General features: G+C 40.5%; 2 protein-coding genes across 5 annotated transcripts in view; one reads left to right on the forward strand and one right to left on the reverse strand.

Moving 5' to 3' along the window:
• The window catches only part of NT1 (Neurotrophin 1), a 30,938-nt gene that overhangs the window by 9,097 nt on the left and 9,190 nt on the right, over positions 1–12,651 (forward strand). The window contains exons 2-4 of the mRNA XM_089736857.1: positions 3,562–3,888; positions 5,174–5,381; positions 6,238–6,433. Of these exons, the coding sequence (XP_089592983.1) occupies positions 3,562–3,888; positions 5,174–5,381; positions 6,238–6,433 (731 nt within the window). The remainder of the gene's footprint in view (positions 1–3,561; positions 3,889–5,173; positions 5,382–6,237; positions 6,434–12,651) is intronic.
• LOC114242985 (facilitated trehalose transporter Tret1) lies at positions 7,040–11,185 on the reverse strand. 4 transcript variants are annotated; one of them, XM_028174347.2, is made up of 4 exons: positions 10,830–11,136; positions 9,753–9,885; positions 9,138–9,334; positions 7,040–8,252 (listed from the first exon to the last, which is right to left on the reverse strand). In XM_028174347.2, the coding sequence occupies exons 1-4, from the start codon at positions 10,848–10,850 to the stop codon at positions 8,067–8,069; spliced, it is 537 nt and encodes a 178-aa protein (XP_028030148.2). In that variant the 5' UTR covers positions 10,851–11,136; the 3' UTR covers positions 7,040–8,066. The 4 variants fall into 4 exon arrangements, with proteins under 4 accessions (XP_028030148.2, XP_089592985.1, XP_089592984.1 ...); XM_089736859.1 differs by having other exon boundaries at positions 7,040–9,334; positions 11,005–11,185; XM_089736858.1 differs by having other exon boundaries at positions 7,040–9,334; positions 11,009–11,179.

The raw sequence follows: 12,651 nt of genomic DNA on the forward strand, positions 1-12,651 counted from the left end.
GGTCGGGCGCTACCAAGGGAGCTACTGGAACCCCCGGCTATGGTAAGATAGTCGGCTTAACCGGAGTGATATGGGAGTGCTCATAATGAGTGCCCCCATGGGACTGAGCTGTCCACACTCTTCACTTCCCCCCACATCGTTGGGGTGCCCCCCTATGGGGACCCATTTTCCACCCCCGTTGGGTGGACCACTCCCCCGTCTGGGGAGTGTTTCATATCGGTCCCTCCCCGCGATGGTCTTCTCCTTTTGGGGAGCCCAGAACGGGTGAGCGCCAAACTAGTGCCGCGGCTCCTCCTCTGGTTTGTAGAGGTGGGGCCGCGGCATGGGGCCGGTGGCGGGCCCCACGGTTGCTGACTGTTGTCCCTGTTGTATATAGTAGTTTAGTTAGCTTTAGTTTAGTTGTAGTTAGTTGTAGTTAGATAGTAAGGAAAAAAAAAAAAAAAAAAAAAAAAAAAAAAAAAAAAAAAAAAAAAAAAAAAAAAAAAAAAAAAAAAAAAAATTGCATTACGAAGCAGAGGACAGCAGCCGGCGCCGGGGTGCGTCGTCCGCGGGCACCACTCCTCCTGCATCATCAAGCCCGTCGTATTAAATATATGTATGTATTTTTGTCGATGTGAGTGTGCCGAAGCACGCTGCGAACAGCCCCCCCCCAATCCAGTCTTGCATCCATTTCACCCCTGCCCTATGTGGCAGGGAGCGTCTGCCCGGGTAGTGGGGTTTACCCCGAGGCCCGCTCCGTGCCCCCGTAAGGGAGTACGACGACCCCGAAGAAGAAGAACATTCGGACCGTCGGTCTACCGAGCAATATCACCCGCTCGGTGGAAGATCTTCCCTTTGTCGTTCAGCATTCCCCAAACTGGTGACCCCGACGTGATATTAACACGCAACCTTCTGATTCAGCATCAGCGCATTAAGGACTTCGGCTACCACAATCCCCGCATTCTCGCAGATAAAAGCAAGTCATCGACAGTCGTCCCACAGCAAGCCAGCATCGCAGCCTCAACAGGACCATCGCAGCCGACTCACCGCGCTTCCTGGTCCTACGGCACGCACCTACACTGCCTCATCACGCAGCATTCAAGCTCAGTCTCGACTCACCGCAGACTTCGAGCAGCACTGGCGACAATCACGCAGCATTTCAAGCTCAGTTTCGACTTACCGCAAACTTCGAGCAGCACTGGCTCTTGTAAGCTAATCTCAGCACAGACAACGCTAACTAAAAATGACACGACCTCCAGTCTCGGAGGGGAGTGATGTGGCGGGTAGCCATCATACAACGCAAGATAATTGACAGATGCCTGAATCTCGCTTACGACATTTTCAAGATAAAGCGCATATATACAAGTTCCGAACAAAACAACATTCGGATCGTCGGTCTACCGAGCAATATCACCCGCTCGGTGGAAGATCTTCCCTTTGTCGTTCAGCATTCCCCAAAGTTTCATTGTTCTCATGAATTCCACATTCTAAATCAATCATCACTCCGTCTGGCGATCCTTTACGAAGGGTGGCCGGCTAATGGATGACGAAATGTGAAAACCGGGTACAAATTGGGAGAGGCCTATGTCGAGCGGGAAACATTTGTGGGCTGATGACGGTTACTTTTATTTGGTCTAAACACGACCACTTATTTGTAACGGTAGCCATTGACAATACAGTACGATATCGCCGCTCAACTTGAGACATGAGATAAAGCTTTCGCCGAAGTTGTTGTGGACATCTCACGACAGACAATAAATAGATAGGGTGCTGGTGACAGCCTGTGCGGTGTTACAAGCTTTCAAACAAGAAAAACTATAGCGAGGGGGGCACAGTGAACTGAAACGGGAGAATGCAAGTATGTAATATAATTCGTAAGGACTGCGAGTGTGCATAAGTTATGAGATTGAAGAAGCAATAGTTAATAGTTACCGAGAACCAGACTCCGGCGGGTCAGAAAGACAAACTATTTAAAACGATATTGACCCATTAATCCCGCGCTTATTATTCCCGATGTTTCGAATGCATTACAGTGTGGTCACAGAATATTCCTCTACTTTTGATGTTCGATTTTATTCTATTAACTGGATCTGCTCCTGACCTGCGGGCTTTTGGACACAGAACAGACTGAGAGACATATTTCGATTAGAGTTAAGGAGAAAATTGCCGTAGTTGATAAAAACAAGGTACTCAAGTCTTCAGTCACTCGACATGCTGCAAATCATTTGACAATACGTGATGAAATATAAATACTCGCTAAAAACACAAATTAATACAAGACCCACTTAAAATGAAGAAATAACCAAACTCCTTCGACATTTTCAAGGAAGGCATTGACAAATTACTACCTTGCTGTCAGAGATGAATCGATATCATGGATGCGTATTTGGATATAATTATAGAAATAAAAAGTGCGATGTCTCAGCTACAGAAGATCTGGAAGAATAGAGGGATAGGCCTGAAAACTAAAACCAGACTGGTGCGGACTCTTGTTTTCTCTATCTTCTTGTATGGAGCTGAGACATGTATGTTGAAAGCAGCAGACCGAATGCGCATCGATGCTTTCGAAATGTGGTGTTGGAGACGCATGCTAAGAATTCCGGGGACGGCCTTCCGGACTAACGTGTCGATAGTGAAGCAACTGGGCATCAAAATCAGACTGTCTACTGTATGTCTGCAGCGGATCCTCGAATATTTTGGTCACATTGCGAGGAAAGACGGCGATAACCTGGAAAAACTTATGATCACAGGGAAAGTTGAAGGCAACAGATCTAGAGGCCGCAGCCATACTCGTTGGTCCGATCAGATCCGCACCACTTTGGACAGTACAGTGTACAGCGCGCTGCATGACGCCGTGGACAGGGGAAAGTGGAAAAACATTTTAAGATTGAAGCTCATGGGTGATGGTGGTCACGACCCTCAGACATGAGGAACAAGATTCAAGGAGGAGGAGGATAGAAATAAAAAAAAAAAAATACTTTAGCTTTCTGTATATTAAACGGCAACTTCATAGGTAAAGACCTAATTTAACATCTAAATTAGACAGTAGCTAGCTCAATATTACAGTATTGACGAATAACGCTTCAGTCGTGCCTGCGAAAACTCTAGTGACATTGAAGAAGATTGAAAATAAGATAACAGATTGATCATATTTTTTTTTAACTTTAGAATTAGACAGTTTACATTTATATTCTCCAACACGTTGTAAATCATTTCCTCAGCAGTTTCGTTATAGAATATTAATTCACGCATTTTACAAACTATTTATTATAAATTTTGAGGCTCAATCAGTAATGAGCCTGGTTTCTTACCACCCTGATTACTATTTGTACACAAATGCAACTCTTTTTTTAAATCGCTATTACATTTCTTTAAAGTTGATTTTTAATTTTAAACCGCTCTATTTGGCTTGAGATTGTTATTAACATTGTCCATGAGCGGCGGTAACAGGTTTTCCACGATTTGTGGTCCGAGAGCTTAACTTTTTTTGGAAAATAATAATGTATTCTATTATATTTCTGAAGTCAAAACTGGGCGGTCTAAATTAAGCCAAAACTCTAAAACATAATTGTATTATCCCAGGTGAGATCCATGTTCGGAAGAACGAATACCACCACAGATCTGATGCTGCCGATTCTACTCCACACTGCCAACCTTATCCGGCGAGCAGTCAGACCGGGCAAGGAAACCAGAGAAGTGAGGCTACCCCAGCCCCAAATCCTAAGACGATCCTTCTCTGAAGACACGCTAGATGAACCGTTTGATATAGGAGTTGAAACGAGCACACTGGAGTCGACCAGAGCTAGAAACAGAAGGGTGATACCTCCTAGGTCTCTTCTTCCCAGAACCAATAACACTGCAGATAATAAAACGAATGTTCAGGAAATAAAGCCAATGGAGCTCTTCAATGTGAGTGACATTCTTCTTGTGGTATTCTTCTTCTTTTTTTTAAATTTAATTTAATCATTAGACGAAGCACACAGCGAGACACTGAATAATAGTTAAAGATAACGCATAGCCTTGAAACTTCAATTGGATGTCTCAGCCGTCAATGAAGTCAGAATCCAAGAGGGATTCCCGTAAATGAACATTCACTTCTCATTAAAAATATTGCCGCTGTAAACAAGAAGCCACCGTGAATAAGAGAGAGGAACTCATTTTAAAAGTATCATATTCCTTTCATTTTTGAAGTGAAACTTCTTTAGGCGCATGAGGGTAAAAATTTTACAGAACGCAGGTATGCAACGGAAGTGACATCAAACTACTATTGAAATTAAGCACTTGTCAAATGTCAGTAGTAGTAGTTGTTGTATTTTTCCAACTGGAAAGGCAATTGTATAATACCATACAGCCTAATATTTTACAATTTTTTTTGTGAAAAATGTTAATAGGAATTGAAATCAAATGAAAAGAATTTGGAACATTAATCAAACAGCATGCAATTAAATTAGTCAATTCAATTGGCAAAATATTAGTCATTTACAATTTAGAGAGCTAAACATAATGTGACTGTCAACACTGAGGTTTAAGATTGACATTTGACAGACTTTTGGTGGGAACATATCTTCCTTTTTCCCTTCCTCTAAGTCTCGGAAATCTAAAGTTTTAGATTTGTATAAATATAAGCAAGAATCATAAATTAGTTCGCCAAAAAAGTTTCACTTCTGACATGTGTACTTTGTACGCACGCACTTTTTTTCTTTCACTTTTATCTTTCACTAGCGACCCGCCCTCGCTTCGCTTCGGAAACATTAAAACACACATGAAACCAAAAAAAGAAAATAAAAAAAATTAAAAAAAGTAGCCTATGTTAATCAGGGACAATGTCGGCTTCTAATGGAAAAAGAATTTTTCAAATCGGTCCAGTAGTTTCGGAGCCTATTCGAAACAAACAAACAAACAAATCTTTCCTCTTTATAATATTAGTATAGATATTTTCTTATGATGCTCATAATTTTGTGACAATTTGAAACATTTTTCGTAAATTTATTTATTAGTTATTTCGTCTTTTTTCTGAGACGTGAGTTCTAAATCACAGATTATAAGCATAGAGTCAAACTAAATGAATGCTTTGCAGCACAAAACGGGCAAGACCCTAATACTTTCAGTATGAAGCTTATAACAGTACCCTACAATCAGTAATGTTAATGCAAGACATATTATTATAAAAGTTATAATATTTCTCATATTTCAGAAAACTGCAGTTCAAGCATTACCGAGTACAACGACATCATCTTCACTGAGCACAGCATCACCAAGAAGTAGATCATTAAATTTATTGAAAGCACATCCAAACAACTCGTCTTTAGACTTGGTAGCTGAGTCAACTAACCAAACCCTGGCGCAGGACCTACCAGTTGCTGAGAAACTAAGGGCTTTGAACAGATTCGTAGATAGAAAAGGTTAGCATAGCCTTTATCTTTAGTTTCCCAATTTCTGATCTCCACAGCTATAGTGTATCCTGCCGACATCATTGCTTTAATGATTGATAGATACATCATATAAATTAAAAATATAGAATCTACCAGTACCTCATTATGTATCTTCAAGCTGCTGACGAAATTCTGTAATTTAGTAACGACTTGTAGCAATTAGTTCAGAAGCTCGAGGCCTAGGAGATCTTGTTTTATTTTGTGTTTTTACAACACCATTGTCTCGCCATTAGGGACACCATCGCACCACCTGCCACACAATTATCAGTATTTTTAATTCACTTGCTTTACGAAGTTTCCGGAGCGCTATGACATGTAATTCCATAAACAAGGAGAGTCCATTCGAGTAGGGAGCGGCTTATCTGTGTCGCTCGTGTTACTAATTCATTTAAAAAGCAGCGAGCACGTCTTCGGGCCTTCGCCCTTCGCTTCGGCAACAGAAGCGTGACGTCATCAAATGTTCAAAATGAATAAAGCTTTTAGGCATTGCTAATGAAAGTATTTTTGGTTGAAGGCATCTCCGTGTCTAAGTAATCATCCATAGTTTGTTTTCAAAACAATGCTCACTGGCCGGCCGCCGCGCGCTGATCGCTCTCTGTATTAATATTAAACTGAAATATTCTGTTGATAAAAAGTTTTGTAAAATTTTAAAAGTGCATATAATAACACACGCTCACGCTGGTTAGCAAACGCCATAAATCTTTATTAGTATTTATTATTCACGTACATCATAACGTTTACCGTGACAGTGTGAGCACAATATTACTGGATCACAAGCGCTGTACTGACGGTGAAAACTACTAATTCTGATGATTGAATTTTGCAGGAGCTGTCATCAGACGCGGGACGTATCCACGGAGACCGTCGTCGGCAGCCTGGCGCACTACTCCCGAGCCACCTCTGAGCGCCACCCGCCGCCGACCCACACCTGCCAGGAAACTACCGACACTGTCAGCCAATGACTCGGCAAAATGCGAGCTCTTCACCAATTCCCTGTGTCTGCATTCAGAAGACTATCCAACGTGAGTAACCCTTCCGTTATTTTTTTAATTGCACATATAACTAATATCATGTCTTGTACACCTTATAATGACGTCTACCTCGAAAAATACTGAGCAATATCATACGAGTACTCGTCGTACCTCAAAAGATAAGGCGGGTGGCGCAATCGTAGTGTTGACCGCGGGAACCCCCCTACTCTGACCTGGTTCTGACCCGGACAGAAATCGGACGTCGGGCGTAAGAGTGCAGGGGAGTCATTTAGTGGGACAGGGCCCTAAGCCTCCGTGGACCCGCGGTTTGCTCCCAACATCAGCAGATCATCAAGTCTCACATACTCCACGCGCCCCCTTGGCGCGTGAATTCCGTAGGTGATTCAGCCCCAGCCAGAAAAAAAAATGGTGGCGCACTCGTATCAAACAATGGCTCTGAGTCGGTGTTCAAATGCCGCAGGTACCGATTATTTTATGGACATACTTAGCATGTATTCACGTAAAACTTCCACAATGAAGAAATAGCATTATTTACTAGCTTTTTACTAGCCCCCAGTATCATACATAATAAATTATGTACAGACCGCAAGCACGAGTCGAGTAGATACTAGAACATAGTAAATGAAAGAAGCAAAACAATTTAGAAAAAAATATATTACACACATTCTTACAAAAGACAAACAATAGATTTTTTGAGCAATGTCTTTTTTTTTCTTGTTTCTCGATATAATTAATATGAACTGATGAAATAAGCTTGATGTGAGCTTTAATTATCTTCGTTGCTAACAAAACGTGTAGCAGATTGAAGTTTCGAATACTTTTAACATACGTATCGTACAATACTCATTAAGCTTCCAATCTTAAGCGCTAACATATAATATTGTGCACCAGTTGAATGTGAAGGTCATTACGCAACTTCTGGAAAGCAAGTCGTTAGGTTGTCTCGGAACTGCGAGCGAAAGTGTTCACGTGCGTTTTATGTAAACATCAGACAGACACACGTGAGCTACTGATCTCTTTCGTAATGTTAAATGTTAATATACGAATTACTTTGTCGTCATTACATCATTAACTAAACTTGAGACCTTAGAACTTGTATCTCAGGGTGGGTGGCGCATTTGCGTTGTGGATGTCTATGGGCTCCAGTAACCACTTAACATCAGGTGGGCTGTGAGCTCGTCCACCCATCTAAGCAATAAAAAAAAACACTTTTTCGTACACTAATGTATGCATATTCTGACTTACTTTAAATTTCAAAAGAATGTTTTGGTTCAGTGCAGGATGTACGATTAACTCTACATCGCAAAATAATAATATATATTACATACAGTATGCCTTATTTTATAAAAGGTAAAAAAAAGACTACACACCGGTAGGCAGCGGTACTGCCCCTGCATTGCTGAAGTCCATGAGTGACGGTAACCACTCACCACCAGGTGGGCAGTATGCTGGTCTGCCTACAAGAGCAATAAAAAGAATAATACATAATACGAAAACATTCAAAGATACTATTAAATTTTATCGTATTTCAATGTGACAAAAATGTGTACATTGTATATCATGTACATTGAAGAAACTCTTTATAAGAATGCTCTTAGTACTTCATTACAAACCATTACATAACTTTTTTTTAATTCTTCTCTATTTTTGGCCTTTCCTTAAATCAAAGGGAAATATCCTCACAATTTTCGTTGTCTTTCTCATATGTTATAAACCGGCCACTGTTATAATATCTTTCGATTTCATGCAGGCTCCTTCCTTTAGTCTCAGGTACGTACGTATGCACATAGTAGGCGCCAAACATAGCATTGATCGCGTATATCAAAAACGTACCCCACAGGTCGATGTACTGGAACATATATGGCGATATTTTCAAAGATGCTGAGTGTAGTGTACCAATGAATATGACATACAGAGCCCCACCGATCCCCCTGTGTTTCAACGGCATCAGTTCTATTGGCATTGAAAATGTTAATGTTGACATGCCAAAATTATACGATAATACGAAGGCTACTATTAAATATACCAAAAATATTGAGTCTTTTGAAATTACTTCTTTTGTTTGCAAATAGGTTGTTGCCGCAGAAATAAGTAGGATAGTGGCACTACTAATTTGGCTAGTTAATAAAATGCTCTTGTTTTTAAACGAATTCAACAGGAAGGTTCCCGAGAGGCATCCAATAAATAACACAATATCAACGAAAATCATGCAGTAGAAGGCGGCCGTTTCGTTCGATGTCGATTTCCTAATAATCTCCATGGCGTAAATAATGACAACCATGGTACCGCTCCAGTAAAACGTCCAAAAATAAACAAAAGTGTGAAGAGCCGGCACGTAGAAGTCGCGCCTTGATATCTGGCTCAGCAAGTCTTTAAAATTGTTACGTTTTCTAATTGACTTGGTAAAGGATTTGTTTTCTTTTTGGGCGCACAATAATGCGTTTAGTTCTCTCTCGACATCGTCACCAGTCCCTCTCAGCCATTTCAAAGCTTTTGCGCATTTATCATCATATCCTTTCCAAGCGAGCCAGCACGGGGTCTCCGGGGACATACAGCTGATAAGCAAAGCTACAAGTATAGGCACGCTCATTATCCAGCCAACAGTTTTCCAGTACACGAATCTCCCAATTATACTGACCATGGACATGCCAAAACTCTGGGATACGATGTACGCAGCCATCGTCACAGTCCTGATGTTAGGGGGAAAGGTCTCGCTGATAACACAGTTACTCACTATAACCAGGCTGTGCGCTCCAAGGCCGTGGAAACACTCGCCGATGATAATGTGCGTTGCATTACTGGCTGCTGCTGTCCAGGCCCAGCCAATGATAATCAGTAAGCAAGTGAGGATGAAGGATAATTTGCGTCCTCTCCATTGCATGAAAGTCGGCATCAAAATGCAAGGGATGCCCACTAGACCGTGGGTAGAACCTGAATATAGATAGATATAAGAGGTTGGAATGTAGTTTTATTGTGGACGATATTGCCAGTTAACATTTTTGTTGGCCAAGTTCTTTTTTTTAATGTTTATATGCGCAGACAAGTCTACGGTCATCTGACGTTATTGACTGACTGATCTCGTAACGTATCTGACTGATCAAATTCAGACTTTCTCCGAAAAAAGACGCAAAGGAATTTGCAGATTGGGTAAAATAAATGAGTCGAAACACTAAAAGTAGAGGTAGAAGTAGATTAAAGACGCGTCATAGTGCTCAGAGTCTGGGAGTAACGTCCCTCACGTTACTCCCAGAGCCAGATGAAGTTTAAAATACATCTAGCACGATCTGTATATAAACGCAGTGGTTCTAGATAATATGAATGGATTCATCTCATCATGATATGAACTTACCTATCCAGGTTCGCAAATCCATATCCAATATCATAGAAGCTTCCGACCTCAGCTGCTCCAAGACAACATTAGGGTACGCTATGACAGCTCCCACAGAGACGGCGGCCAGCAGCTGTGAGCTCGCCACGAAAATCTTTAAGAAACAAATAAGTAAAAATTGCGGCTTATGAGCGTTCCCTTATGCAGGGTGCTATTTAATAGTCTTCTACCACAACCTGCTTTGTAATAAAAAATGGATTGGGTTTTAGCTGTTAATAAGTGGATGAACTCACGGCCCACGTGGTATTAGGTGGTACCGAAGTTCATCGTTTGTACACTATTATGATTGTATTTTATACTTCTATAATCACAAATTTCGCCAAGGCTATACTATAAAAAAATATTAATAAAGACAAACAATATTTAATCTATTCTCAATTTGACCACAGACGTCAAGAACAAAAGTTTAACAATAAATAAATAGTATGCATGCGTGTGTGCGTCAAATACATTGTATGTAGCGTGCGTAATATTTTCTTTATTGATTTAATGTATTTTTTATGCATTATTTTAAAAAAATATCAACATTGTGCACTTCTTCTCTATATTCTCTATAAGTGTGGAAAGTTTCATACTCCTCCGGCCGCGCAATTTTCGTAAAAAGGGATACAAAGTTTTTGCTTCACGTATTAATTAATATATATAAATTGTAAAGTTCGTCTCAAAATTGTCTCATTTGACAACTGTCAGTAAAAAAGTTCGAATTATAATTTCATGAGCGTCGATCCTTCCTAAGGATCACACACGTTGTTTCGTCGAAGCTATACGAGCCGACAGTGCGGGTAATGCTAGAGGTGCAACCAAAGAACAGTCTCTTGTCGAACCCTTGCCGAAGAACAACATAATAAAAACCTTCTGGGAATGAGCACAGGCCGTCCAGATAGTAGAAATAAACTATACTACAGCAGCATATGTTACGAATTATGTTAATTGTACAGTAGTATTATAATTTTCGTTAATTAATGTTTAATTACTTCAAGTAGTATGATAGTGTAAAATTCATCACCTGCTCATAGCTACTGTGAAACAATTACTCACCTGTCTGATAAAAGGCTTCATTTTTTTAAATAACGGAGCTATTTTTCACATTTGTAATGAAATGAATGAGGAACAAAGATTCCTATAATTATATTTATCTCACAGTACTACTGATCAGAAATAATCTACTCAAAATGTGAAAATTACTGAATATTCTGAATTTTGTTATTAGTACCTACGTGAATTAGCCGCGCTCCTCGACTGTTGCTCACTGAATAATAACACTGTAGAAATCGGACATCATGAACAACGAAGTATTGAACTATTCAAATACACTCACTAAAAACATAATAATCATTACGTACAACAAAATACTACAATCGAGTGTATCTGTACGTAGAAGAAAAGCAAGAAAATGAGGTGACTGGATAAAAGTAATTAATATATTGAGGACAGAAATAAAATAATTTCTGTACGTCTGTCTGTCTGTTAGTTTGGTTCCGCCCATTTTCGAATTCCCTTAAAAAAATCGCCGAATTGTTAGTTAATTTGCAATAGAATATCAACTTTCCTTCCATAAAATCGGACATATCAAAAGAAACTTATCCTTATTTAAAGATTTTTAGAGTTTATTTTTATACTCTTAGACATTAAAAGTTACAGCAAAAAACCATTAAGTATGAATCCGAAATTAAATCTTTCTCTCTGTTGCGTTTTATTGCTCAAGCCACTCAACTGATTTTCGGTAAAGTGACGAAATTCGGTATGGAAACAATGAGAAATAGGAAAGAATAAAATATAACTTTTCATCCGACTGCCAACTGAAGGGTCTCCCTCCAGCCGCAGGATGTACATAAAGTATGCAGTAATCCAGGCGGGCGAACCTGCGGCGCAAAACTATGCAGTTTTCAATAAGAAAATATCAGCGGTCGGCTCCAAGAGCAAATACATTTGTAAAACCAAGACATCAAGTAAAAGCTGAGTAATTAAACCGCAACATGTTTGTACATGTAAATATGCGTCTATACATGTCTAATGAAGCGACACGACTACACCGGAGTATAACTGCCCCAAGAAGAGTCTCGTTTTTTTTTTTTGTTTTTTTTATTGCCCTTACGGCCCACCTGATGGTGAGTGGTTACCGTCGCCCATGGACTTCAGCAATGCCAGGGGCAGAGCCAAGCCGCTGCCTACCGCTTAATACTCTCCACAAGCCTCGTTTGAAGAAGGACATGTCATAACGCTCGGGAAACACCGTGGAGGGGAGCTCATTCCATAGCCGGGTGGTACGTGGCAAAAAAGATCTCTGGAAACGCACTGTGGATGATCGCAGTGGCTCCAGGTAGTATGGATGAACTCTACTCCGGTGGCGGGCGGTGCGATGGTAAAAACGAGATGCCGGTATCATCTCGAACAATTCCTCAGAGCACTGTTTTCTTAGGATTGACGAGTAAGCCGGCGTATTTAACAGGTGGTCACAATCGTCTTTACCTACCTACCTACCTAAATAAAATGGACATAATAGTATAGTGTGTAGGTACCTACTTTTTGCTAGCGGTGTCTAATGAACCTCGCTGCCTAGCCTATTTGTGTCTGAAGGGGTGTATATTTATTTGTATTTCATTAGCCAAATTGGTATTGCTATGGGTTCTGATCACCGTCGACTTCAAATACTTACTATGTACCATTTTCTGATCAATAAATTGGAAGTTCTGGGAGTCAGAGGTAACGTTCTGTCTCTTTTCCGCGACTATTTGTCAAATCGTACACAATGTACCAAGATCGGTCCTCATATAAGCAAGCCGGAGCAAATTGAGTACGGGGTTCCGCAGGGCAGTATTCTTGGGCCCACTTTGTTTCTGCTCTATGTAAACGATCTTTG

The sequence above is a fragment of the Bombyx mandarina genome, chromosome 22 (genome assembly GCF_030267445.1).
Source record: "Bombyx mandarina strain Sakado chromosome 22, ASM3026744v2".
Taxonomy (NCBI): Eukaryota; Metazoa; Arthropoda; class Insecta; order Lepidoptera; family Bombycidae; genus Bombyx; species Bombyx mandarina.

What these genes read in the sequence shown, in the direction of transcription:
- LOC114242985 (XM_028174337.2), bottom strand. Translation starts at nt 10,850, where the DNA reads ATGAAGCCTTTTATCAGACAG. An exon ending in TGAAGCCTTTTATCAGACAG is followed by an intron (nt 9,886 to 10,829) that starts GTGAGTAATTGT and finishes TGTTTCTTAAAG; the next exon opens with ATTTTCGTGGCGAGCTCACA. An exon ending in GGATTTGCGAACCTGGATAG is followed by an intron (nt 9,335 to 9,752) that starts GTAAGTTCATAT and finishes ATCTATATTCAG; the next exon opens with GTTCTACCCACGGTCTAGTG.